The following is a 26,024-nucleotide window of genomic DNA, read 5'->3' as shown; positions in this document are numbered from 1 at the left end:
AATACATGGCGACCTGGGGCTGGGAAATGCATAGCTTTGTATGTGTTAGAGATTTCCTTGTGACCTTCTCGACTTCTGATCTGAATTGGATCAGCAAAGTTTACATAAAGTACAAAGACCACTGAGACACAAGTATCACATGAACTGCTCAAGGAAATGGTACTGGTACTGAGGTACCTTGAATCCTCCTTGGCGTACCTAATGTTAGCTTGCTGCGATTTCCAGTCATATCGTGAGTCGGAATAACTTATATTCATCAATATATGCAATGCGATGAGGTGACCATTCCGTSTTGTCCTACAGCCAAGGATGTCATTCTCCTCACATAAATCACTTACCTACTCAAGCTACGCGCCGAGAAGTTCAACGTGAGAAGATCAGGAATGCTTTGCTTCTTCGTAGGAAATGTGAGTCGAAGAGCATTTCCGAGGCGCACTGGATCCAATGATGCCTTGTCAAAACTTCACACCGCAAGATGGGTAGGAATGATGGTACAGTAGCAGCCAAAATTGCGGCGCAGAGCAACCCGATGTGAAAGGCATCATCTGGCATAGCATCCGGTGATACCCTCCAGAAAACAGGCGCGCAGGTGTGGGACGAGCGTTAATTGAGGCTGCTCTGAACAAAGCGCAGATTGCATCGCTGAGCCACGGAGCGTGTTTCCACCGCAGCATCATGGTCGATTCTGAGAAGGCAGCAGTGGAGGCGCTTTACAGGRGCTTCGGGTTTCGCGTGACGGGAAACAGAGACATGTGTCCAGCAGGCCATTTCGTAATCATCTCACGCGACGAAGAGGGTGGCGATTGCCGTGGAGTTCCAGAATTTATGCACCGGTGGTGAGATTGTGAAGGATGAATTGTAGTAGAATCCATGTGGGTTGAAGAGAACGCGGGATGAGTATATGTAAGTAAGGTACGGTACCTTCAGAGTCAGAGTGCAGCCAGAGAGAGTCAGAGTGCAGTCGGCGGAGAGTGAGGGGAGTGCCAAGACTTGTCATCACTTCATTCCAAATTTCCTCTCCGCCACTTTCCTTCTTCTCCCYCCCATCCAACGACCACGAACTACGCCAAGCCGTACCAATAGCCACCCACAAAGAACTATTGGAAGACCATCGCGATCATGTCGAAGATCACGGTCGCTGGTGTGCGTACCAACGTGCAGCAATTGCTCCAGTACTCCAACGAGGAGAAGAAGCGCAACTTTCTCGAGACCGTCGAGCTCCAGATCGGCTTGAAGAACTATGACCCTCAGCGTGACAAGCGTTTCTCCGGCACCRTCAAGCTCCCCAAGGTCCCCCGCCCCAACATGTCCATCTGGTAAGAAGCCCGACGACCGCGCGAGATGCGCGACACCAGCTGACCGCTGCACTTCTACAGCATTCTCGGTGACCAGCACGATATCGATCGTGCCAAGCACGGCGGTGTCGACGCCATGTCTTCCGACGATCTCAAGAAGTTGAACAAGAACAAGAAGTTGATCAAGAAGCTCGCGCGCAAGTACGATGCCTTCATCGCTTCCGACTCCCTCATCAAGCAGATTCCTCGTCTCTTGGGACCAGGTCTTTCCAAGGGTAAGCGCTCGCCCGCATTCTCACCCACCTACAGCGAACTCTACTGACAGATACCACAGCCGGCAAGTTCCCTACCCCCGTCTCCCACGCCGACGATCTCTCCGGCAAGATCACCGAAGTCAAGTCGACGATCAAGTTCCAGCTGAAGAAGGTGCTCTGCATGGGTGTTGCCGTCGGCAACGTGGACATGACTGAGGATGAGCTGATTGGAAACATTATGCTTTCCATCAACTACCTCGTCTCCCTCTTGAAGAAGGGCTGGCAGAACGTGGGCAGCTTGACCATCAAGGCAAGCATGTCCCCACCAAAGCGTCTATACTAGATGCGCCTGCTGGGATGGGTGGGCTTCTACGAGTGTTCTAGCTTGCACAAAAGCTTGTTAGCCGTGCTCGCCTTTACTGGCTGAGTGACAATGGAAACTCGAGTCAACCACAATTGTGCTCTTTATTGAAAATGTGTCGCATGTTGAGCAATTCATGGTCACATCTTCCACTCACGATGGCATGGTGTAAACCCGCGTCTCGACTTCGTTGCTGCTATCGTTGTGTTCTACTTCGTGTATCTCCAGTTCTGCAAATGTTCCTTGTGGCGATAGTATTGACACCTTCGCACCGAGTAGGTATCTCGCAGGTACGCATCGATCCTACACGTCCATGTAAGTATCGCTGAGGGCGGACGCGGGCCAAACTTTGAACCTCACAAAACTACCTATTATCGGCCTTGGTTCAGCAGACAAGACCACTGGTTATGTGAGTCGCATATTTCGTCATTCTACATWCAATCAAAGCTTCGAACCCTGAGACTTCTCCAGCTCCTTTGTCTTCTTCTGGAAGTTCTTCGCTAGCTGGCGCACCATGAGGTCGAGCATGACATCCTCTGAACCTCCYCTGTTTACGGTCAGTGAGTGTCTGGTCAGGAATCGTCAAAGAGGGAATCACTTACGGAACTCTGTTGCCATTGACCTCCCTCCACATTCTCTCAGCAATCTCGCCCTGTCCTGTACGTGTGTATCCATTACCACCGAACAAAATGGCTGCGCAGTCCGCACACTCCTTCAATACCATTCCGGCGTGAGCCTTGGCCGCTGCTGTGAGGCCTCCCAACTCAACGTCCGCATCTTCCTTCTTCATGATCGTGAGCTGGTACACGAATTGCTCAATCCATGCACTCAAGCTCTCGAGCAGTACGCCGGCCTTTGCAAGTCGATGTCTAACCACTGGCTGTTCGAAAAGTGTCTTTCCGAATGCTTCGCGCTTCAGGACGTATTCGAAAGCGGCAGACAACACAACGCGGCACTGTCGGGTAACACCAATGGCAATGCTCAATCTTTCGTGATTGAAGTTCGTGTTGGAGGTTGTCAGTATAACGACCAGAAACTCGTCGGCGGGTGGTACTTATCATAATGTATCTCATGCCTTGTCCCTCCTGCCCGATCAAGTTCTCTACAGGCACCTCTACGTCGTCCAGCTCGATGAATGTGGTTCCGGCAGAGACCTGACCAGAGACTTTCAGGCGTCTCATGTCCACACCCTTATGTCCTTTGAGACTGCGAATTATGGAGGTCAGTGCATGCCTCAGACACGACGGGGCCAAGGGAAGATCTCGCGATACCCTAAGCCTCCCAAATTTCAGTCTACTTACGGGACGACAAGCAGCGAGAGTCCTGCTGGTCCTGGGCCACCCGTTCGCACGGCCATGGTAGCACAGTCGGACCAGATGCCATTGGTGATCCACTTCTTCGTTCCATTGACAATGTATTTCTTTCCGTCCGCGGACTTTACGGCAGTAGTCTTGATGTTGGCGACATCTGATCCAGCATCCGGCTCGGTAATGGCAATACAAGTCCGCTTCTTGCCCTGAAGGAGATCAGGCAAAAACCGGGCTTTGAGCTGCTCATCTCCAAACTTGATGATAGGTGGAACACCAAAAGCCATGCCTGTTGWGAGACTGCCTCCAGGTCCAGTCAATCCAGAGCGGATCATTTCATCGCCATATATCATGTTGTGGAATCCGGTAAAGTCCTCGACTTTAGTCCCTAGGATGTCGTGGATGCCGTTGGCCTTCAGCTCTTTGACCGGCAGTGGCGCTGGCTAGATAGTTGTCAGTACAGGCCCCTCAGCGTGGCAACTGAATTGGGGAGGGCCTACCAAGGCTGGTACAAGCATGTTGTGCTTTGCAAAGGTTTCGAAAACGTGCGCTGGCACAGTCTCTTCTCTCTCCCAATCCCACGCATGCTGGGTAAGATGCTCTGTCATGAATGCTCTGCATGCTTTTTGGAATTGTGCAAGCTCTGGGGTAAACCAGTACGATGGAAGACCGTTCGCCCACGGTGGCTCGGCGAATGGAACAGACATAGTCAAGATCAGGGGAAGTGTAGATGAGAGAGGGGTAGGGGTATGAGAGTGTTGATATGATCTCTCTCAATAGAAGCCCTCGTCGTATGTATAAACTGTAAGCTCCATCCACCGAGGGTACACCCGTTTTGCTTCCCTGCGTTGCCGTTGCCGAGGCGGGGAATGCACAAAACTGGGGATAATAGTCCACGTGGGGTATCTCCACTCATACCTTATTTCCGGCAGACCCCTGCTCGAGCGCCTTCCGCAAACGAGCATTCATGCTATTGGTTTCCATCAAGTCAACTCGCTTCCAAGGCAACAACATCAGGCAGCTCTCGGACGTCGACGCTCTGCCTTGTATCTAAGTCGATAATCCTCAGTGTTCCAAAGTCCAGCAGACCAGAAGTCATTGCCCGGAAACTCAGGTGCGTTTCGAAGCAAGCTCCAGCAGGCAGAGGTCCTATGCGAAGATCAGGATTCAGATCCAGTACATCAGGTGTTTTGATTCGCGCCAGCGGTGGCGCATTAAATATCTTCGCGATGAGATCGGACTCCGTGTCATTGTCAGGCTGTAGGCCTGTCAACGGCTTCCGCGGTTGCAGTGTAACCACAGCAAAGCGACGCTGTCGGTCTGATTGATTCAAGCATTTGACTGACATCTTGAATTCCTCATTCTTCTGCGTTGTTGCTGGACATGCGAAAGTGAAGATAACACCTGCTGCTCCAGAGTCGGCCTTTCTTGAGCCGCCATCAGTAGACGTTGGTCTGCCCATCGACTGCACGGATAAACTCTTATGGTGTGACGACGTTTTGAGAGGCCGTGACCAGGCATATGAAGGGTGTGAATTATGCGTCGGAATCTCTGCGTCTGTTTGCAAGTCGACATTCAGATCGATGTGAGACCCCTGATCGAGAGCTGCGTCTGCTTTGATCGAGACTTTGACCTGTGGGTTTGTAGTTGGACTCGCGGCATTGCCTTTGCTGGTGATTTTGTAGAGAAATATGGTTTCGTCCCCGCCTCGGGTTTGCAAAGGCAGTGTGAGACTAGTTATCTCTTCCACAAGAAGGTCCTGAACACTGAGGTCCACCTCCGTAATTTGGACAGTGCCTGCAATGAGATGGGAAGTTTCCACGTGCAAGCTGGCAATGGTAGCATCAGGAAGCGTAGAGTATCTGAGTTTCGTAAACAGAGCCGGTACAGCAGGATACGCCCGTTTCGAAGCTCCTCGGATGGGCTTCACATCTGATTCAACATTCAGAGGCTTTGGTGCGATTTTGGTAATCCTCGTCTCGGACAGATAGACGTCGGAGTTGCCAAGGACTCGGTCATGCTGGAATGGCTCCAGTATGTTCTCGGGCAACGGCTCATAACTTGTGAGGTACTCTTTGTCGATTCTCCGAGAGCCATCACTTTTGCTGGAGTCCATCTTGAGAGTAGCTGTGAAGTATATCGCCGGTCGCTGAAGCCTGGCACGAGGGCGTGGGAGAGGTAAGGATGGCTTCCATATCACATACGCATTGTCGCCTATTGATACGACATCTGAAAAGCTGGTCGCGGAGAACGATTTCGACACGAGATCATGCTTTCCAGAAGCCGATGCAGCATTGCCGGCTCCTTGCGGGACGGCATCTGTGGCATGTGCAGACAAGATGAGCTCCAGGCTGGAGAGGTTTTGACGAACATCTGTCTCATTATGCCCCGTCTTGAGGACGACCAGAATGTTCGCTTCCTCGTCTACATTGCCAGGTCTCAGTAAGGTGGACCTTAAACCGACATATCGAGGTGATACCGAAGAATAGGTTCCGTCGCCCTGGCGCTCGCGCCAGCTCCTCAAAACCGCCCACTCGGAGTAGTGTACCAACGTCAAGGTCCTGAGCTTTTGGGAGATGTACTTCCAGATGTGCCGGCGATAGCGCTTCAAAACGAGATCTGGAGTCCGTCATGCTCTGTCATGCAATTGATGGTGGGCACATGTCGGTGTAGTAAGTTATGCCCCTGTAGAACTTTCAGCCACACAGCGGGGTCTTTGTGTTTCCACTCTGTACGACCGAGTTCATCTTCAATTGAAACAACATCCACACACACGTCCGCTTTCGCCCATAACGACTTCGAGATCATCGGACCACCTACGATCAAGCAACACCACCATCCAGTAACAATCATGGGCGCGAAAGTCCCCCGCAACTTTCGCCTGCTCGAGGAGCTTGAAAAAGGCGAGAAAGGCTTGGGAGCAGGTGAGGCACTTTGCACACCTATCTCCTTGGACACCGACTGAATTAAAATTAGAGGCCTGCTCGTATGGTTTGGATGAAGGCGACGACCTGCTCATGACAAATTGGAACGGCACCATTCTGGGCCCACCCCACGTGTGTTCACTCACGATTCCTTGTCGTATGGCTGAGGCTAACGAGAAGCCTGCAGAGCGTGCATGAAAACCGGATCTACTCCCTCAAGATTGTCTGCGGTAACAGCTACCCCGACTCACCTCCAGAGGTGACCTTCATCAGCAAAGTCAACTTGCCCTGCGTGAACCCGCAAAATGGGAAGGTGGGACAGATATTCCAGAAATGTGATAGAGTTGAGCTGACCATGTTAAAGGTCGACCTCTCGAAGCTCCCAAGCATCAGTGTGTGGAAGCGCGACTTTACCATGGAGACTATTCTCATCGAGATTCGACGGTACATGGCAGCTCCTGCGAACAAGAAGCTTCCGCAGCCTCCAGAAGGCACCAACTTTTGAGTCAAGAGAAACATTTATGAGGGCATGGATATTCTCAGCATAGCACGGGCGCGAAGGGCGGCCGCAGGCTAGGCGTTTTAGGAGCGTTTGTCGTCTCAGTTCACTATGAATGAAGCAATGAATGATGAACGAGATCGCATGGTGGGTACAAGTGCTCCAACGCGGACTGTACATCATGACTACATCTAGTGTCCCTACATCTAGTGTCTGGCGCTCCGCTTCTCGGCAAGATCTCGAATTCCTCTTTCTATGCTGACCCCGGTTACTGGTTCTGTCTATACTGCGAGGGCGATTCGCCGACTAAGCATTCCCTCCGTATAGCTTGGCCATTTGCGCAGCATGCCTGGGCTCGATGAAGAGTGCCTCAGCTTCCACCACCTTCACGCCGGTTCCTTCTTCGTCATCCCCAAGAACTTCTATCCAGCCCTTCACCCATGCTTTGCGACCTTCCACTTTTGTTGTCTCTGCCTTCAAARCCACATAGCTGTTTCCAGGACATGGGTGCTTGTAGTCAATCTTGAGACTTGCTGTGACGCCGATTTTGTTCGGTAATGCCGGGAAGCAAGCACGTGCCAATCCCTCATCCAACAGAGTAGCAAGAAGACCGCCKTGTATTATTCCAGGGTGACCACATAGCGCCTTCCCTAGGTAGAAGAACTGTGTGGAAGAGGGAAGCTCGGCATCTTGGTCTGCGAACATGAGCGGAGGTACCTCGATCTTGTTCTCGCCCATGAGTGGACCGCTAGTAAGATTATGGGGTCGCATGGACTCTGGGATTTTCATGTGCGGTCTGCTCTCGGTGATGTGGGTCTGTGACCGCAGCTTCTTCGCCAGTGGGTGGTTTAGTATGTGGTGGTTGATCTCCGTGGCGCTTGGAGWAGAGGGCTCAAACAGCTCAAGTGTTTCTGCATCGGAAGGAAAGTGCAGATAGCCGTTGACAGCTTCGGCAGCGGGTGCAGATGCCATAGCGAAACCGGCAACGAAGAAGACTGTGACAAGTCCGGTGGTTGCGAAGAAGCGAAGGATTCGGGACCGTCGCGGGGGTTGAGGAGTCGTCGCGGTGGCAGCAGTGATGGCAGCTGGGGCAGGAGGAAAAGTAGTAGTGGTCTGGTGCCGGCGGTGGCTTGTTATATGGTTCTTCGGGATCCGTGCTGCGAGAGGACTCCGGGAACTTGTKCTCTCGACGGTTGTTGTGATGGCCTTCCGAAAAATCGCCGACCTCACTGATGGCGGCGAAGCTAATATAATGCTGAGACCGCGCTGTGGAAATGCCATTGCGAGTTGCGGCCGTATGATCTTTCGAAGAGTGGATGTTTGGCCGTCAACTGGTTGGCCGGACGTGAAGTTCTCGAGTCCGTTCCTGGAAACCTCCCGAGACCGCGGGAGTGGATTTGGCACGTGAAACAAGGATCTGATGCGATAACGAGAAGCGAAAGAAAAGGACATATGGAGCTGGACTACGACTTCACTCAAAACGCAGAATCTCCTTTGTCCTTGATGTCGCGCGTGRACGCATCTATGTTGGTCGAGAACTACGGACGCAAGCAGTAATCATAATCAGTAATCAATGCTCCCCTTGTGCTCTTTCTTGAGTTCTTCACCCGCCTTCGCGCTGACAGCAGCCGCTGGCAATAGCCCGTAACGCCGTAATCATGCTTTCATMGGCGTCATATTACTCTTCCTTATCGCTCAGGCAGATGTGCGCTGACCAGCCGTCGAGCCAGGAGTTGTCGCGGCTGGGGGCGCAGTCGCGCCCGCAGCACGCTCTTCGGAGGCAGCGGTAGCAGCCTCCCAGCTTGGAAGGTCGCCACGCTGGGCCCAGATCTCAATCAGTGGCAACATAGGCTCGATGTCACGGGCATTCAGTAGACCGAATATCAAGCCGACGTTGACAAAGTGCAAAAAGTGGGTGTTGAGCTCGCGGTAGATGTTGTTGTCCCAGAACACAATCCAGTGTGAGTGATAGATGTGTGCGTAACAGCGGAACATTTGTTTKTACATGTTCTTGATCTCATTCTCGTATCGCTGCGGAAAGCCTGACGTCTTGCCGATCCAGCTGTTGGCGTCTTTGCTGACCTGCTCACCGGTAGGAAATTGATATCCAGGAGGGAGGTTGCTCGTAGGAAAAATTGTTTCATCCTGGCATTTGCCAGCAACCCAAGTCTGGATATGCTTCATATATGTGGGAGCTGGTAGGTTGATCGGGTTGCGGTTTGTGTCGATCCAGTTGTAGAGAACACTTTTCATCAATCAGCACCTACAGCCAACACGAGTTAGATGAAATACCTACTTTCCCGCGGTCATGCTCGGACAGGCCTGCTCGTTGCAAAGGGCGCGGCCGTGACTGCTGCTCTCAGCTTGGATAATCTTGAGCATGCCGCCAAGCTGGCGGTTCTGTTCGACAACTGCGCAGTGGGTTCAGCAACAGTGGAGCCTTTAGTCGACGAGAATGCGCAACTCACTCTGATGAGCTAGCCACTCGCCTTCTTCGACGAGTTGTGGCTTCGCAGCGAGGGTCATGAAATTGCCCTTGACGACGAACCCCGCGCATTGCTCTCGGAAGAAGTACGGCACATTCTTCTTCGAGCCCTGGCTCGTCTGAGAAGCTTGGTTGCTCTGATGAGCCTGGTCGTTCTGAGCCATGGTGGATGATGATTGTGATGGCGAAGGAAGTGGTCCCTGCGATGACGGACTGTATGCAGACGGTGAGGATGTGTTGCCGCGGCTTGGTGGTGCGTTAGGGCGAGTCGGATTTGCTTGGCGTCCCAAGTTGCGTCTGTGGAAAAGAACAATACTGTTAGCGGAGATTCTTAGATTTCTGTGACACGACGTCTGCAGCGGCCTGGTGGTGGTTTCCGGAGATTTCGTGGGCCAGATGTGAGCGTGCAATACACCGAGAGTAGGGAAGCTTCAATGTCTCCGCGTCGTCGTTTCCACGCCGATCGTAGCAATGAGAACCGCGGAGTGTATCAATAAAATTGTTTGTAAGACTTGATGGTGCCGTGGTGCAACGTCGTTCCTGAGGTCCCTTGGTCCATGGGAGTGAATGCATTCCGTCGACGGCATCCATGATTGAGATTACTGACCACGCCTGCGTTGGCCTGATTCAAAACCTGACGGTGCCAGTGCCCTTCGTTGGTTTCGCAGCGAGTGTCGCCGCAACACCGATGCCAGTGGCCACAGCTGAGAGGTATCCCGTAGTGAACCCAATACGTGTTGTAATGCCAGGAGTCAGAGGTAGTTCGACCTTGCGCAGCAAGAAGGCTCCCGTTTCAAAGCATAAAGTCTCGTCATCTCCTCGTAGACCAGCCTCCATGAAGGCCATTCAATTGGAGTTCCATCTGGTCTTGCGCCGAGCAGCGAGAGCCTTCCGGAGTGGCTTTTCGTGGGATCTTTTGTTGCCTTTTGAAATTTTGCAACAGTGCAAAAGATTCCGCCAGTCTGTCTTGAGCTCCGAACCTCTGCATGAGTAAAAGAAAGGCGGATCATGATATGGAGTCCAGCAGCGATATTCTACCACCATCGAAAGGCAGGCGGTCCTTGGGCTCCGGGATCCTGTTGCGCGCTTGCTTCACAAGAACGACCTGAGATCTTACCTCCAGTAAATTTCCTCTGTCGGTAATCCAGTCCAGCGAGGTGTTCAATGGTCCAAGAGATTGTAACGGAGAGCGGCAAAGATGTCCTTGCTCCGCTCCACACGCTTTGCCCAACTCTCACCAAGTAGTGTAGGAGAAAAGCTTAAATTACTCACAGATTGTTCATCCAGGACGACATCATGTGTTGGTGGTCGTGAAGTGCGGTCAGACTCGGAGTCGAAAGAGTGAAGACTCGGATTGAACAAGAAGGGGTGTGCTCAATCAAAGGAGGTCGAGACGAGAGGTGAAACAAGTCCAACACGCCTTCCCCAAAGGTTTAATTCTAGCTTCGCCGAACGTCGCTTGTGAAGCTCACATGGATCTTTCACTCGAAGATTCACCGGGATACATCTTTTTAGAATACATCACTCTCGGATGCGACGATTCGAACAAACACAACCAATCTCGACCTCGAGGTCGCAGCCACTTCTACTCCCACATCCACGRGAGTTCATCATTGACATCGACACGGCTTCGCGCGTAGCTACCACCACTTCGCAACGCGCCGCGTCCAGCACTGCCCACAATGGCTGCAGAGAATGCCAGCTCGCCGCTCGACAACGCGTTTCCCGACGAAGACCGTGCAGCGGAAAATGCYCSAAATGCCATCAATGGCGACGTGGACGAGGATGAAGAAGACGTGCAGGCGGGCAGCAGACGGTCAAAAGCAGGCGATGTTGCGGTAGCTCAGGATGCAGAAGAGGATGCCGACGACCTTTTCGGCGACGATGACAGCGATTTAGGAGATCTAGATAAGTCTGGGTAGGTCGGAGACTCGCACGCGCGCAACGAGACTTGTACCAACTGACTGCATATAGCATGCGCCAGCTGGAAGATGCAGAGCTCGATTCTGGTGATGACATGGAGAGGAATGATCGAGCTCCTGGACAGGAAGATGCGCCAGTGCAGCAATTTGAAGAGCATACTATTAATACCATGGACATGGAGATAGCGCGACAGCCGCTGCCAGAGCCTAGCGACGGCGAGGTATGGATCATGCCTCTACGTGAGCTCGCATAGCAAGCTAACATCCACCAGCTCTACCTCTTAAAAGTCCCAGCATTCTTGACCATCGAGCCAGAGGCATGGCAGACGACGACGTTCCAGCCCCCAACCACCGATCATCACTCGAAAGCGGCGCCAACTGCGACTTTCTCCGCTTACAATACCGCCTTGTCTACGATCAGATGGCGTCATTCGCCTTCAAATCCGTCAGAGCTCCAGTCGAATGCGCGGATAAACAGGTGGTCAGACGGTTCCGTCACTCTTCAGCTCGCATCCGATCCAGGAACCCAATACGAGATTGACGGTAATCCGCTGGCGCCTCCTCAGCGGAACCCAGCCAAACCGACCCCGACAAGCATACTGCCTGGACAGAAGGTTKGCCAGAAATACGATGAGACCAAGGACGCCTATACGTATTTGGTGGTCCCGGTGGAATCCGCAGAGTCCCTGCGGGTCACGCACAAGATCACTGCTGGAATGACTGTCAGACAGACCGAGTCTGTAACTGACGATGCCATTGAACGCCTGCAGGCCGCGCTGTCTCAAGCCGCGAATGCGACCAAGGTGGGAGGAGCCTCGGGCCAGCTCGAGGCAACTGAGACCGACCCAGAGTTGCAGAGGAAGCAGGCGGAAATCGCCGAGAAGCTGCAGATGCGCGACAGGAAGAAGAGGGAGCACGCACAAGAACGGGAGCGACTCAGGACGGATCGTACACTTGGCCGTGCTGGGCTCTCCTCGAGTCGATATGGTGGACTCAACGTCGGCATGCTCGAGGACGAAGAGGTGGAGGGTCGTGGGCGGTCCCAAGGAAACAAACCTCGCGCAAAGCCACGTCGTCGGCGTAACAGCGAGTACAGTGACGACGAAGACTTTGGCRACAAACGCTTCTCCAAGGAGGACAGCTACGACCAAGAAGACGATTTTGTTGCACCCAGTGATGAGGAGGAGGTTGTCGATGATGACGAGGACGAAGACGAGGGCATTGTGAATTCGCAGCGAGCGGCGACTCCCAAGCGCGATCGACCGCGGCCTGCTGAGACAACGGGCTCAGGGAACGATGAGGATGCCGAGGGCGAGGAAGATGATGATGTACCACAGGCGAGGACCAAGAGACGTCGCATTGTGGACGACGAGGATGAGGACGAGTAGCGCTAAATTTGCTGCCATCTTAACAAATGTTTCCCAACAGCGAGGCGTCCCGGGCATTCGGGCATTGCATTGGATAGGGAGTGGAATCCTGTTTGAATGCTGCTGTAGTGAAATGACACACTTGCGCGCTTCTCCCATTTGCCATTCATAGTGAACATTTTCACATGCGTTCGTCGTTACAGATGGCCCAGTAGTCGATCAATAGCTTTTGTCACATGCGGTCAAGACCGATTGAATGGACGTTTGAATCATTCGTTTTAATCGCACATGAAACTCCACTTCGGTCATGACCTGGTGCGAGCCCGCATTTTTATTCAGACCTCCTTGGACCCTATCTCGGTTTCTTGGCGACTTTCAAGGTTGCCTCAACATCAGCCAACTCTCCACACTCTTAGTTACCACTACCTCACCATCCCACAGATCCAGTGCTACCATCAGGTGAGTACAATTGAATGACAGCTGTGGCGCGCCGCGACATGACAGGTGGCACGCCGTGACGGGCGGTCCAGGCAGCCAGGGCGACAATCACAATGACACCTGTGCCCTCCGCACCATGCAGTGACTGACCACTCCTTCTCCCAGCAGCGCTGTTTCTTCCAACTACAACCAAACAACCCACCCACTCTACCACCACCCCTCGACCGCAAATATGGGTCTCACTTTCTCGAAGCTGTTTGACCGCCTTTGGGGCAAGAAGGAGATGCGCATTCTCATGGTGGGATTGGACGCAGCCGGAAAGACCACAATTCTCTACAAGCTGAAGCTTGGTGAGATCGTGACCACTATCCCCACTATTGGTGCGTAGTGTGATCGCAGATGATGACGGCGAAGGCGGCGCTGACAAAAGTGGTGCAGGATTCAACGTCGAGACGGTCGAGTACAAGAACATTCAATTCACCGTATGGGATGTTGGTGGCCAGGACAAGATCCGGCCTCTTTGGAGACATTACTTCCAGAACACCCAGGGTATCATCTTCGTCGTCGACTCCAACGATCGCGACCGTGTTGTCGAGGCACGCGAGGAGCTGCAGCGCATGCTCAACGAGGACGAGCTCCGCGATGCGCTCCTGTTGGTCTTTGCCAACAAGCAGGATTTGCCCAACGCCATGAACGCCGCCGAGATCACCGACAAGTKGGGTCTGCACAGCTTGAGGCAACGCGCTTGGGTATGTAGCATGCGCCTTTGAAACTCCACGGCTTACGCCCACTGACACCGCTTCCAGTACATCCAATCGACTTGCGCCACCTCTGGTGACGGTCTCTACGAGGGTCTCGAATGGCTCAGCAACTCGCTGCGCAAGGCTGGCCACAACTAGATACATGCGACCCGTACGACAATGCACGAATCATGCCAACGAACACCCACTTAACTGGTTCCCGTGCGCGCGCTTCTTTCTGCTCCACCTCTCTCATCGACTCTCAAGTTTGCGGCAGCAGGACAAGCGGAGAGCGAGATTTACATGCAATTACGGCTGGGAAGGTTCCGCGAGCGACGGCAAATGGAAAATGAAAGGTCTCCACACTATCGTGTCTTAGCTGTCTTGTACTCTGTTTTTACCACACCCCACACCAAACCCCCGATCAAGACATGCTGCGTTGACTGGATGAATGAATGCATTATGGTGGCGGTGATGTTTTGCTTTTATTTGTAGAGGGTTTACCTCTAAGGAGTATGAAAGTTTGCAAACATGTCTCACTATCATTTCTCATTGGTGTGGAATCGCCTGACTGACAGTGTCAATTCTCAGAAGTGCTCGCTCTTGAACTCTGCAGGACATCGTCTTCAGTTGCTGCCTTGACTGCTGCTTTCTCGTCGGCAGTCAGATCACTGTTCGCTCGACCAATGCTCACAAAGGAGAACAGCACCAATGCCATGGCGCCGCACGCCATATTGAACCAAAAAACGTTCCGATAACTTTGCTGCTGGCCCTGGTAGGCTGTCTGCGATGCAATCACCTCTGCAAATCCAAGCAAAAGTGCGATTCCGAGCTGAACCAGCGCATTGCCAAGCGAGCCGGCCAGACCTTGTTGATGTGCTGGCAAAGATGTTGAGAAGAAGATGTTCGCCACGCTAAATATCACATCAAAGGCCACTGTCGAGCATAGCATTGGGATGAACACCCATTTCCAGTAGTTGACTTCTGCAGGCGCCAATGCGAGAAGGACGCTCTCGAGGATGATTGCAAGGCCGGTCACCTGGAGAGGTCAGCAAAGTTCTCCCATATCACATGTTGGAGAGCAATTGGTATGTTTCGAGACACGCTCTATGACTTCTACACTCCAGTTTGACTCACTGCCATTAGAACTTTCGCGGGGATAAGATGGAGGGTCATGCCCCCGCCAATAGCAAGAATTAGTCCCACGATGACCACGGGAGTATACCAGGCGACCAGTTGCATGGGAGATATGCCCCAAACATTCAAACTCCTGTCAGTTTCGTTAGTCGAATGAAGGAACAGTGAGAGATTCGACTTGCAGCAATGTGGTATACAGCAGGAATATGCCCAATGGCCCGTAACAGAAAAGCAGGCCTAAGATGAACGGCCGCATCCCCTTGATCTTGAATACCTCGAACGGAAGGAGTGGCTGTTCAGCTATCCAGCCCTCGACATAAAAAGCTACTGCTAACATGCCAATGCCCAAGATGAATGTAACCAGGATCCGTGGAGTGGCCCAGCCTTGAGTAGCATGGCTGGAATCCGTAATGGCATAGATGACAAGGATCAAGCCGGATATGGTTGTGCAACTTCCAAGCCAGTCCATCTTCACGCCGTTGTTCTTGTGCTCTTCCACGTCGGATGGAATGGCGATGTAGGATGCCACGGCGACAATCGCAACCAGTATAGATCCAATCCAGAAGTACCACCTCCAAGTAAGAAACTCTCCTGCAATGCCGGCGAACAGAAACCCCACGAAGAAGCCCATCACACCCATACCTCCGTAGATGAAGAATACGAGCGACTTCCTCGGACCAGGTCGATATGTGTTTCCGAGAATCTGCAATGCAGCCGGGAGGTACGCTGCGGGACCCAGACCTTGAAGTGCACGCAGGACGTCCAGCGTGATCTCATTCTGGGCAAAACCAAGAGCCTGCAATCAAATCAGCCTGCCGATCTAAAGTACTTCGAATGATTGTCTGTAACCATACCAGAGACAGGACAGCGAACCATGTGATACCCGCCATGTATACTGGATATCCTCCATATATGTCTGCAACTCTCCCGAATGGCAGTAAAAAGGCCGATACGACCAGGGAGAAAGCGCTCGCGGGCCATGTGGTAGCAGATGGAGGGATATCGAGGGCTTTGGTCACGGTTGGGACCAAGATTGTAAATCCCGAGACGAAGTACTCTGCCAGAGCCTGGCCGACCTGCAAAGCGAAGATGGATGCGTTAGCAATGTTTGAGATCATCTCGATGTGGAATGAGGCCTCATGTAGCTCGAGAACACTTTCGCCTTCAAGGCCTTACCGTTATGGAGAAGACAAAGGCGATTTCTATCCACAGAGACTTGAGCTTTTCCGGTCGCTGGCGTCCCAACTACAAGCAAAGGGCAAGGTCAGCAAGTGAATGTCTCAAACGATGGGTAGGCGAAATGTCTTTCGCCCTACGATATACCCACGCGTTCGATACGGGCATCTTCCGATTCTCCTTCAAGTTGCGATATTGGTGTGTCTCTTCCCTCATCTGCTCCGGAGAGATCATGTTCTTTTGAGTTTCTGGTAGACATCTTCGAGGCTGGACGACATGTATGAAGTGCAAAGACGAGTAATCGAAACCAAGCAAGCAGAACAGTGAAAGATATAATACAAAAGATCACAACCGGTGCTCACCTATGGTTGGCCATTTCGTTCACGAGCTCCTCTTCGCATTACCAAGCCAGGTCGTAATTGTGCTGCAGAATGACGGCCAAGTTTTTTTGAATGACGACCCGGCCGTCGTATCCACATTGATTTTGTGAGATATGTCCCGTTTCATTGCCACTTTAGAGGGTATGTAGCAAATGTCGGGGCCGAACCCGCGTGTCTTGACATCTTTGGCGTGCGAAGTGGTGTCTGTTGGTCATAGTGAGAGAATACGTCGTATACGATGCCCAAGATCGGAAGTGCCAACCAAATAGGGCAATCCTTCGGAAATCGCCACCTAGCCATCGGCATGATGAATGGAGGAAGTAAGTTACTGGAAAGTTTTTATTCGCCATCAGCCCCTACATAGAGGAACTTAGTGGAAACCAAGCTCTCTCTTTCTATGCGTACAAGCAGGATAGGGCAAAGGAGGATTGTGTCTCAGGTCTGACTAGGTAGGTGAGCAATTGAGAGATACGCCTGCTCTCGTGCAGACGTGTAAGATGCCAGCAGATCAGGTAACGTAGTCGCAAATGGGTTCTGCTCGATGTTTTTGGTTTGTCCTCCTCCTCCTCGACGAGCCGCTGGGATCAGATGCGGCATGGCCTGAGAGTTGTCGATACCTTACTCCGACGCGCAGGGATGAAGAAGTAACTACCTTCAAACATGTCGATGGAAGGTGCGGTCCATCGCTCCTTCCCACCAAGCAAAATGCAATCACTTCACTTGAAATATTGGGCAGACCAGCAACATCCCGGTCTGCTCTTCTATCTATCGACACTTCTCGGTCTGGCATCTTCTTTCCATCGCGCTGTCATTTCCACTCTCAATAAACACAACATCAACATCGGAAATGTCGCTGCGCGAAGTGGAGTCTAGAAGAGAAGTCGAAATCGAAGAAGCACGTCAGATCGCCCTCCCAATCTCTCCACAGAAAGCAGCGACAGACTCGACGGCGGAAACGGCGGTCGATCCGCCACAGTCGGAGCCAAGKCCCATTCCAAGAAAGGGCCCAATATCCTGGGAGCGCATTTACAACAGAGACTTCAAAGAAGTCGAGGTTCTCTACAAAAAAGGCGATTGGGGCGGGGCGATCGAGGCTGCAAAATGCAACCTCTCGGACCCTACCCTCCCAAGATGGCACATCATTAGGAACCATTTGATGTGGGCGCACGCGGCCGAGTGGTATTCCGAGGCAGAGGAGTATGTCATACCAATGTCCATCTCTTCATCCACTGACTTTTACTAGACACCGCCTCATTGCAGAGGGGGTTTACGCCGAAGCCCGTATGCTGACGCCAAGAAGCGCATCCATAGACAACGAATGCCTTCGTAGAGTTCGCATGGACTTGGACGTGCTCAAGGAGGCTCAAGAGGAAGACTTGCGCGATATGGAKCAGAGTGTGCCCCCGTCCGACGATCTTCCGTACCGGGGAAAGCAGGTCGATAAAGGCGAAGGTAACAGTGGAAGCGGCGGTAAAGGCAAGGATGAGGGCGGGAGTGGAATGCATGAGGATGCTGGAGGTTAAGACGAATAATGCGGTGCGGTCCGGAACAGCTTAGATATGGAGGTCTTCTCGACATGGCAACATGGAGAGAGGTGCAGCTGGAGATGTGCCTGAGGCATCACAGCTGACATAACCACGCTAGTCCAGACAGGCTTCTTATAAGAATTTCTTCGTGCGTTCAACTTCTTCCTTTCTCTCTTTATCAGTAGAGTTAACTTAATCGTTAGCCATCCAGGCTTCGCTATGCGACATGCTGGAGGTCACTCTTGTCTTTATGGCTCGTGGTTTTCCTCCCGTTCCCGGCCCGGTAGAAGAAATTGCGTCCGACTTTCCTACCACCTGCGCGATGTCCATTTTCTGTGGAGCGTGGGTGTGGGTTGGCCGCTACATATCTTCAGCCTCCATCAGACTGACTGAAGATGAATCAGTTTGTTCCGGTGATCGCATCAACTACCTGTCCCAAGAGTCATGGAACACGGAGAAATGCTACAGTTCGTGATGAAATTTTCTGCAATCCAGCGGCAGCAAATCCCACGTTGCCCGCATCTGCCAGCATCGAAAATCACGCGAACGCGGCGAGCCTACATGATTGCGAGATGCGATCTCAAGGTACAGGCTCGAAACGTTCGCGTAGGAGGTTCATGTACAGCAAAAGACATAGATAGCAGCAACGGCGGCKGCACGCGAATGCGAATCATTTCTTCATGACAGGAGGATCATACGTGACTATAGAATCGCACTTTGCCGCCCTACATGTGCAGCCCGAGACGTCCCTCCTCCAATAACAGCCCAATCGCATTCAAAATGCTCCCATTTCGAGGTACCGATGACACCCGACAGGACGTGTCATTCTTGTGGTCATATCAAGCTGGATGGGAGCATAGTCATCGCCTTTCATAGAGAGAAACTGTGGACATCGTCCCCCCTCTGAAGTCCCCGGCAGATCTTGAGATCGCCATCTCCAAGGATGCTGAAGGATGTGCGTAGTGTGGACTTCTGGGCATAGTTTCACATCCTGTGTCGCTTCGGATTCTTCAATCGTCCCAGATAGCCTTCTTCGCTTGTTCGGCCTCCAGTTTCTTCCTGGCCTCTGCCTCTCTCGCCTGATCCCGCTTCTTCTTCTCCTGAATCTTCATAGCCTGATCATACTTTCTCTCTTCTTCTGTTCGCCTCGGTACCTTCTGCCCTATTGCAGCAGCGATAAGCCTCGATGCGACAGCTGTTRTCTTCTCTGGTCTCTTATCATCTCCTCTTCTACTGGATGCTGGTGCAGCGTCTGTGGAAGTGGTGTCGAAGGTGCCGTTGACGAAATCGAAATCTGGTAAAGATCCTTGGGACGCGATCTGCTCGCGTTGGCGCGCGGGAGAGAATGGTGTTGAGGGAGGCACAGGAGGCAGATGGGATGTGGAGGGTCTGTCTGGTGTCGATATTCCCTCTGTTTCTGTTTCGGTATCTGAGCTCTCGTCTTCCCAGGACTCGACAGGCTTGGACTCGAGCTTTTTGACCTTTGAATCTTCACTCGATACTCGGAGCCGGTTAATAGACTTGGTCACATCTTCAAGACTGCCGCCGGTGGCGCGCTCGCTCGTGTCTTGCGCCATGCCTTCTGGGAATCAGCCAGTCAAGCTGTCGAGATGGAAATGCTTTGCCATGTGTCAGGTGGACCCTGCCTTCTTCAGATCTGGACCGCTCGGCCCGATGCCGACTGCAGATCTGGGGAAGCTCCAATTCACATCCGATGTCGGTGTCGTGCGTCACGGTCGAAATCCATTATTACCGGCGGACATAAGCGGTTGCGGTTCGGTAAATCGCGTTGAGATGAACATGTTAAGAAGCATTGCTTCCTCGTTAGCTGAAAACAGGTCTCCATCTCGTTCACATTCTTCCTCCCTCATACGATCAATATCTCCAGCCCTTCTCCACCCCTTTTCATGCTCGGAAAAGCTTAGGCATGGCGTTCGTTCGCATTTCTCTCACAAAATCCATCCTAGCTCGCGTCACAAGAGCTTCTGCCCAACCAGGAAGCTCGAGACATTCCTTCTCCTCTTCAGCGCTGAGATCTGGTTACGATGATACAGTTCACAACTTACGCATCGGTAAACATACTCGGGTCATCTACCAGGGATTTACAGGACGTGTGGCTACTAGCAATGCAAAGGACAGTATAGCGTATGGAACCAATATCGTTGGAGGTGTCACTCCTGGAAAGGAGGGAGAGCACATTGGCCTGCCTTTGCTACCCGACTTGAGAAAGGCAAAAGAGCAGCTCAAGCCAGATGCTACTGCAGTTTTCGTGGCTGCACCCCAGTGTGCAAAAGCCATTGAAGATGCTATAGAAGCAGAGATCCCTTTGATCGTTGCTGTGGCTGAGCACATTCCCCTTCATGATATCATGAGAGTGCGTACGATCAAGCATCCAAACTATTCCTGAACAACGAAGCTCACGTCTCACAGGTGGCCAGCATTCTAAAGACCCAGTCCAAGTCGCGATTAGTAGGAGCAAATGCTCCAGGAATCATTGCTCCWATTGGCTTCTGCCRCATTGGCTTCCAGCCTCTGCCAACCTTTGCCCCTGGCCATGTTGGAATCGCCGCAAAATCAGGAACCCTCTCTTACGAAGCCGTAGCATCAATCACCCGTGCAGGATTGGGTCAAAGCTTGTGCATTGGAATGGGAGGAGACATCATCGCCGGTACCAACCTTGTAGACGCGCTCAAAGTCTTTGAAGCAGACCCAGAGACTGAAGCCATCTGCCTCATTGGTGAGGTTGGCGGCAGAGCAGAGGAAGATGCAGCAGACTGGATCAAGGAGTACCTCAAGCGGACAAAGAATCCCAAGCCTATCACTGCCCTTGTGGGCGGTAAGTGCGCGGTGCCTGGTAAGATCATGGGCCATGCGGGTGCTYGGGCCGCTCGCGGGGAGAACAACTCGCATCAGAAGTACAGTGTGCTACAAGAGGCTGGTGCCACCATGGTTGATCACCCTGAGAAGTTCGGCGGCGTCATCAAGACTCTTCTGCAGCAGTCTGGGAGGGACGTCAGCAAGATACAAGCCAACGCGGCCAGCCAGCAAAAACGCGGATACCACACCTTTCGCCGAAGCCCAGCATCCTTGAGAGCGTCAGGTCGACCAGCTCCTCTCCAGCAACGTCGAAGTCTATTCATTGACGAAAGTCTACGACCTGTCCCACTCAATCCATACCTTCGCAGCATCGATGGCCTATCAATCAGCAAAGACGAGAGCCCAAAGGACGGACACTATATCGGGGTCATTGTTGATCGTACCGAGCGCTCGCCTTGTATTGTGACTGCACCTACCGCAGAAGTCTCTGCCATTGAGAAAAGGGTCAAGCGTTTCCCATATGACTGGCAAGAAGGCCCATCAGAGGCCCTTATCAACCAAGCAATCGATCACCTACAGTTACGTTCAGCACCGATCGCTGCTAGAAGACAGGCGCAAAGCTTGCTCTCTAACCTGGCAAAAATGTACAAAGAGAAGGAGGCTACCATCCTATCTGGCTGCGTCAGCGTCGACGATTCCGGTAACCTGAAGCTACACCAGCCTAGCATCACACTCATGTTTGATGGCTCCGCGTATAAGAGCGGGAAGCGGCACGAGGATGTGCACCGTCTACGGCAGAAAGATCAGGAAGATCCCGCGGAGGTGGAGGCGGAAAAGGATGGAATCGTATATGTCCGGCTGAATGAACCAGATGCCTCGATCGGAACACTGGTGAACGGTGCAGGTCTTGCGATGAACACTGTTGATGCTCTGCTTTTGCATGGCGGGAAAGCGACCAACTTCTTGGACACTGGAGGAAAGGCGACGTCAGAGACGGTGAAGAAGAGCTTCGAACTGATCCTGCAAGACCCTCGCGTCAAGGTTATATTTGTTAACATCTTTGGTGGACTGACGGACGGAGGCATGATTGCCAACGGTATTTTGCTCGCATTCAAAGAGGTGGACATGAAGAATGTGCCGGTCGTGGTTCGCATTCGAGGAACAAATGAAGAGGCTGGACAGAAGATTATTGCAGAGAGCGGACTAGGTTTAGAATCTTTTGATGAGTTCGAGTCCGCTGCGAAGAGGGTGATAGAGATCGCGAATCAGAAATGAGACGGTATCGATAAGAAGTGAGACGGCATTGATAAAGGTCTTTTTTGAAACCATCTCAATTCGCACTCTCGATGAAGCAAGACAACAGAAAGAGGCATGAACCTACTTCACTTTTGGATCGTTTTAAGCCGATGGGGAAAGTTTGAAAAAGGACTTGCAAGCAGTTCAATATCTCCATCGCCTCCTCCTGAGAATGTCTGGGCTGAATCCATGTCGGAAGCCCAGCCAATCAAGATAGCGTGGAAACAAACCGCAATACTCCGTGACGCCTATGCATTCACCATATGCAAATGACGCCTATGTGACGCCTCGCCACCCTGCGCTCAGCTGTGCCTCCGCGATCGTTGTAAGATGTGTGCCGTAATCTGGGTTGGAGGCCACATAAATGTGAACACTTGTCGTTGAGAGAGCCGCTTGTTGCCTGATCTGGCCTCAGCGGGAAGTGGTAGTAATCACCAGGCGCCACCAATCTGCTCCTGATGAACCTCGAGCGTGTCACCGTCGGCCATGTCGAGCTGCATCGCGGATTAGTGTGGATACAGAGATAGCTGATGTAGAAAGATGCCTACCGTATCTGGAGTGTCTGAGGAGTTGACGCGCTGGCCGTCGAAGAGGAATCGCACGCTCGTTGGAGCCTTGCCCTGGCGCTCGCAGAAGGCGTCCATGAGCTTCTTGAGCTGGGTGGACCGCTTGATCTTGAAGAAGACCTCGTTGTTGTTGTCTGTGACCTTGATGTTCAAATGCTCGGTCTGCTGCGGGTGCTGGTCTTCCGGCTTCTCCGCGCCTGGGGATCCATTGTTCTCAGACATCTTGCTTGCTTGGTTGATGTGGTGGTTGGTTGGTTGTGGTGCTGTTGTCGAGTGGAGGTGGACAAGAGGTGTAGGTGCAAGACTGAAGATTGCTCGCGGTTTTGATGTCGCCGATGACTAATGGCGCGTGGGAAGTGTCGAGTAAAGTTGAGAAGTGAGGTGAATGGTTTCGCGACGGGTACCTGGTACTGCGGCGCACAATGTGTATGGTCAGTCAAAGAATCGCGTGGAGTAGATACAGCAAGAAGAGGATTGCGATGAATTCGCTGAAGAGTTACATACCAGGTGAAATGCGCAAGTAGTCGAGGTTTGGTGCCGGAAGTCGCGTCAATGTGGTGATGTTGGAGATGAGATCAGTTTGTCTCCAGTGGAGTGCCTTTCCCTTTCCCTTCCAATGGTGGGGTAGAACAATAAGTCCACCAACGGAGTTCTAGAAGACTTTCTCCGTGGGTACCCTACGTCAACAACGCTACAGGGAGGAGCTATCGATTGCAGCACGCATTTTTACATTCAACCTCTTATTAATACAAAATGGTGAKTGTCTTCAACGCGGCATGTGTACGCCTCGCTTGTGTTGACCCACACGCCAGACAAAGGAAGAAGAGGGCTTGAATGCATCGCCCCCGTGCCATCCACAAGCATGTGCGATTCAAGGTAAGGATACCACGAAAGTGAAGATTGGTCAATCTGATGACCCCTTAACAGCATGCATCCAGAAGAACAACTTCGATGAGGCGAAGTGTAAGCAGCAGATTGATGCTCTCTACTCGTGCTGCAACCTCTTCTACAAGCGGGACGGGGATGATGCATCTACAGTATCTTGCCCCAAGGCTAGCCTGTTGCGTATCAAGATGAAGCAGCGACAACAGGCAGGTCAGTCTTGATCTTATCACGTCCAAAACACGCGAATGGAAGACGGCGCGATGAGGCAGTCAGTAGCGTGTGACTTACAGTACAGCCCCTGTCGAAGAACCGGCGACAGAGCGGACATTTTCTGCGCGGCATCTTCAACTGTTGGAGTCCATCTACGTGCATATAGAATGAAGCGCAGGGACGTCAGATCGAGATCGAAATGAAGAGCGCATCATGAGGTGGCAGTGCTATCGGGGGAGTGATTCTTAATACATAGTATACAGGCAACACAACAGCACCCACCTCAAAGGCGGTTTCCAACCCGATGCTGGAGGCACCTCTTGGAGACTCCGAGACAGCAACAAACGCTGTTTTACCACTTGTGTATGGTCGGCGACTCGAAGCAGCAGCATCTCCATCTCGAGAAGGATGACCCGCATCTATCCTGCACAATCGTATGTTGCACTCACTACAACAGCTTAGATCCCCTCAAATCGGGACAAAGGTTGCGTAGCGAGCGCAAATTTCTCTAAGACCACCGGAGCGCATGCGAAAACACTGAAGGCGTTGCGATGAGACTCTATTAAAGGCGATCTATAAAACATTGTGAGGAGAAAAAGAAGGGAAGTCGAAGGGTGAGAATTTCTTCCAGTAGGAGCCGGCAGCCGGCAGCTGACATGATCATGTACGCTAGCCCTATATGGAGGCGGCGAGGTCCGACTAAATATATCAATATCGGATCCTACGTGCGCCCTACAAACCCGCAACTCTACACCAGTGCCTGTGTGTGGTTGCCTAATGCTCACGACGCATGCTGTCCATATTAGACTCCAACTTCCCCTTTAAACCTGCCTTACGAAGCCCAAAATCAATCAAAATACAGGTGCTTGAACATCCCGGTCGACATGGCTCCTCGCAAGATCATCATCGATACCGATCCAGTGAGTTTAAGGTATTCATCCTTAGCTTGAGGAATCTACTAACAGTGTCTCAAGGGTGTTGATGATATCCTGGCAATGCTCCTCGCCTTCTCATCTCTTCCCGAAGAGCTGGAAGTTCTTCTCGTGTCTCTCACATATGGCAATATCGATGTTAAGAACTGCCTCCGAAACACAGTATCCCTGTTTTACCACATCGAGAAGGAAATCGCTTTCAGGAAAGCTCAAGGACTGCCTCTTGGATTCGAAACCCTCCGCCAACGGAAACCACTTGTTGCTGTCGGCGCCGAGGAGCCTCTAGCAGATCAGATGTTGATGGYAGACTACTTCCATGGAACGGATGGGTTGGGAGGAATCCATGAATCGGTGAGATCGGCGGTATCCTGTCTTCATTAACTTTCTTACTGACTGCCATAGCATGCTCATCTATCTCCGGCAGAAACCTGGAAGCAGCTCTTCCAAAAACCCGCTGGTTCCGTCGAAAAAGAAGTTGCAAACGAGCTCTCCAATGGTCATGCGCTGTTTGAAGCGTCCAACAGACCAGCAAGCGAGGAAATCCTCCGTCTACTCCGCGAGAACGACCCCGACACCATTACGATTGTAGCAGTCGGACCATTGACCAATCTAGCTCTAGCAGCTGCTCAAGACCCAGAGACCTTTCTTCGAGCCAAAGAAGTCGTTGTCATGGGAGGGACTGTGGAAGAATGCGGCAATGTGAGTTCCCTCGAAGCGAGAGGAAACACAACGACTGATTCACCATGTACAGATCACTCCCAGCGCCGAATTCAACACCTTTGCAGACAGCATCGCAGCGGCTCGAGTATACGCTCTAACATCTMCGTCTCCAAAATCCACCATGCCAGCCGTACCTCCTCCACCTCCAGGCGTGAATCCTGGAGCAAAAGGGCCCCCTCCACACCTATCAGCATATCCAGAAAACCTCTCCAAGCAGCTCAAAGTCACCCTCTTCCCTCTAGATTTGACAAACTATCATTCCCTGTCCAGAGGCCAATTCAAGGCTTTCACGAAACCTTTGCTAGACGCAAAGTCCCCACTTGCAGAGTGGATCTCAGCTTTCATGAATTCTACTTTCAACAAGGTAGAGACTCTCGTCAATACTAGCGGTGATGCTGTGGGCTTGGAGCTGCACGACCCTCTGTGCGTGTGGTATTGCATGACGGAGAGCGACCAGTGGAAGCTCATTGTGGATGAGGATCTTCGCGTCGAGACATCTGGGCAGTGGACAAGAGGTACGTCGATGATAAGATTCACTTCCAATTACCGGACAAACTGACTCGGTCACAGGCATGTGCATCGTTGACAAGAGGCCCCGAAAGAAACGGGTAGACGTAGATGAAGGCGAAAGGCCAGACGACCTGGGTAACTGGCTCAGTGCACGTGCAGGCAACAGACTTCGCCGATGTGTGGCCTCTCCAGGACAAGATCTCTTCGGGCCGTTCCTCATGAAGAGAATATTTGGACAAAAGTGAGACGGATGAAATGGGACTGCGTAGGGAGGTGG

General features: G+C 52.2%; 14 protein-coding genes; 6 read left to right on the top strand and 8 right to left on the bottom strand.

Annotated features, from left to right (window-relative positions):
* Positions 1–1,119: 1,119 nt before the first annotated feature.
* Positions 1,120–1,892, top strand: RCC_10218 (60S ribosomal protein L10a; the record flags this gene model as incomplete). XM_023775449.1 has 3 exons in its annotated part: positions 1,120–1,316; positions 1,377–1,570; positions 1,630–1,892. 3 exons carry the CDS (start codon positions 1,120–1,122, stop codon positions 1,890–1,892), a joined length of 654 nt encoding a protein of 217 aa, XP_023631217.1.
* A 459-nt stretch (positions 1,893–2,351) lies between these two features.
* On the bottom strand, positions 2,352–2,700 carry RCC_10217 (uncharacterized protein; the record flags this gene model as incomplete). XM_023775448.1 has 2 exons in its annotated part: positions 2,352–2,457; positions 2,513–2,700. 2 exons carry the CDS (start codon positions 2,698–2,700, stop codon positions 2,352–2,354), a joined length of 294 nt encoding a protein of 97 aa, XP_023631216.1.
* A 79-nt stretch (positions 2,701–2,779) lies between these two features.
* On the bottom strand, positions 2,780–3,924 carry RCC_10216 (related to acyl-CoA dehydrogenase; the record flags this gene model as incomplete). XM_023775447.1 has 3 exons in its annotated part: positions 2,780–3,116; positions 3,212–3,660; positions 3,718–3,924. The coding sequence occupies 3 exons, from the start codon at positions 3,922–3,924 to the stop codon at positions 2,780–2,782; spliced, it is 993 nt and encodes a 330-aa protein (XP_023631215.1).
* Positions 3,925–4,205: 281 nt separating this feature from the next.
* On the bottom strand, positions 4,206–5,850 carry RCC_10215 (uncharacterized protein; the record flags this gene model as incomplete). XM_023775446.1 has 2 exons in its annotated part: positions 4,206–5,641; positions 5,697–5,850. 2 exons carry the CDS (start codon positions 5,848–5,850, stop codon positions 4,206–4,208), a joined length of 1,590 nt encoding a protein of 529 aa, XP_023631214.1.
* Positions 5,851–6,068: 218 nt separating this feature from the next.
* Positions 6,069–6,646, top strand: RCC_10214 (probable ubiquitin-conjugating enzyme E2; the record flags this gene model as incomplete). XM_023775445.1 has 4 exons in its annotated part: positions 6,069–6,141; positions 6,194–6,273; positions 6,329–6,454; positions 6,506–6,646. 4 exons carry the CDS (start codon positions 6,069–6,071, stop codon positions 6,644–6,646), a joined length of 420 nt encoding a protein of 139 aa, XP_023631213.1.
* Positions 6,647–6,946: 300 nt separating this feature from the next.
* RCC_10213 (related to Found in Mitochondrial Proteome) lies at positions 6,947–7,921 on the bottom strand (the record flags this gene model as incomplete). The annotated part of the gene is made up of 1 exon (XM_023775444.1): positions 6,947–7,921. One exon carries the CDS (start codon positions 7,919–7,921, stop codon positions 6,947–6,949), a length of 975 nt encoding a protein of 324 aa, XP_023631212.1.
* Positions 7,922–8,335: 414 nt separating this feature from the next.
* RCC_10212 (uncharacterized protein) lies at positions 8,336–9,289 on the bottom strand (the record flags this gene model as incomplete). XM_023775443.1 has 3 exons in its annotated part: positions 8,336–8,885; positions 8,937–9,051; positions 9,109–9,289. The coding sequence occupies 3 exons, from the start codon at positions 9,287–9,289 to the stop codon at positions 8,336–8,338; spliced, it is 846 nt and encodes a 281-aa protein (XP_023631211.1).
* A 1,518-nt stretch (positions 9,290–10,807) lies between these two features.
* Positions 10,808–12,435, top strand: RCC_10211 (uncharacterized protein; the record flags this gene model as incomplete). XM_023775442.1 has 3 exons in its annotated part: positions 10,808–11,043; positions 11,100–11,268; positions 11,320–12,435. 3 exons carry the CDS (start codon positions 10,808–10,810, stop codon positions 12,433–12,435), a joined length of 1,521 nt encoding a protein of 506 aa, XP_023631210.1.
* A 286-nt stretch (positions 12,436–12,721) lies between these two features.
* On the top strand, positions 12,722–13,751 carry RCC_10209 (probable ADP-ribosylation factor; the record flags this gene model as incomplete). 2 transcript variants are annotated; one of them, XM_023775440.1, is made up of 4 exons in its annotated part: positions 12,722–12,873; positions 13,021–13,232; positions 13,291–13,601; positions 13,659–13,751. In XM_023775440.1, 4 exons carry the CDS (start codon positions 12,722–12,724, stop codon positions 13,749–13,751), a joined length of 768 nt encoding a protein of 255 aa, XP_023631208.1. The 2 variants fall into 2 exon arrangements, with proteins under 2 accessions (XP_023631208.1, XP_023631209.1); XM_023775441.1 differs by having other exon boundaries at positions 13,018–13,232.
* A 421-nt stretch (positions 13,752–14,172) lies between these two features.
* RCC_10208 (related to transporter (major facilitator superfamily)) lies at positions 14,173–16,164 on the bottom strand (the record flags this gene model as incomplete). XM_023775439.1 has 6 exons in its annotated part: positions 14,173–14,631; positions 14,730–14,862; positions 14,912–15,525; positions 15,584–15,805; positions 15,906–15,974; positions 16,057–16,164. 6 exons carry the CDS (start codon positions 16,162–16,164, stop codon positions 14,173–14,175), a joined length of 1,605 nt encoding a protein of 534 aa, XP_023631207.1.
* Positions 16,165–18,821: 2,657 nt separating this feature from the next.
* RCC_10207 (uncharacterized protein) lies at positions 18,822–19,388 on the bottom strand (the record flags this gene model as incomplete). The annotated part of the gene is made up of 1 exon (XM_023775438.1): positions 18,822–19,388. The coding sequence occupies one exon, from the start codon at positions 19,386–19,388 to the stop codon at positions 18,822–18,824; it is 567 nt and encodes a 188-aa protein (XP_023631206.1).
* A 791-nt stretch (positions 19,389–20,179) lies between these two features.
* Positions 20,180–21,903, top strand: RCC_10206 (related to succinate-CoA ligase alpha and beta chain; the record flags this gene model as incomplete). XM_023775437.1 has 2 exons in its annotated part: positions 20,180–20,185; positions 20,242–21,903. 2 exons carry the CDS (start codon positions 20,180–20,182, stop codon positions 21,901–21,903), a joined length of 1,668 nt encoding a protein of 555 aa, XP_023631205.1.
* A 452-nt stretch (positions 21,904–22,355) lies between these two features.
* On the bottom strand, positions 22,356–22,712 carry RCC_10205 (related to ubiquitin-like protein modifier; the record flags this gene model as incomplete). XM_023775436.1 has 2 exons in its annotated part: positions 22,356–22,418; positions 22,473–22,712. The coding sequence occupies 2 exons, from the start codon at positions 22,710–22,712 to the stop codon at positions 22,356–22,358; spliced, it is 303 nt and encodes a 100-aa protein (XP_023631204.1).
* A 1,757-nt stretch (positions 22,713–24,469) lies between these two features.
* Positions 24,470–25,992, top strand: RCC_10204 (related to inosine-uridine preferring nucleoside hydrolase; the record flags this gene model as incomplete). XM_023775435.1 has 5 exons in its annotated part: positions 24,470–24,505; positions 24,560–24,868; positions 24,920–25,216; positions 25,269–25,752; positions 25,808–25,992. 5 exons carry the CDS (start codon positions 24,470–24,472, stop codon positions 25,990–25,992), a joined length of 1,311 nt encoding a protein of 436 aa, XP_023631203.1.
* Between the last annotated feature and the right edge of the window lie 32 nt (positions 25,993–26,024).

Source organism: Ramularia collo-cygni (genome assembly GCF_900074925.1).
Source record: "Ramularia collo-cygni strain URUG2 genome assembly, contig: RCC_scaffold21, whole genome shotgun sequence".
Taxonomy (NCBI): domain Eukaryota; kingdom Fungi; phylum Ascomycota; class Dothideomycetes; order Mycosphaerellales; family Mycosphaerellaceae; genus Ramularia; species Ramularia collo-cygni.
This window is presented reverse-complemented; position numbering and strand designations above follow the sequence as displayed.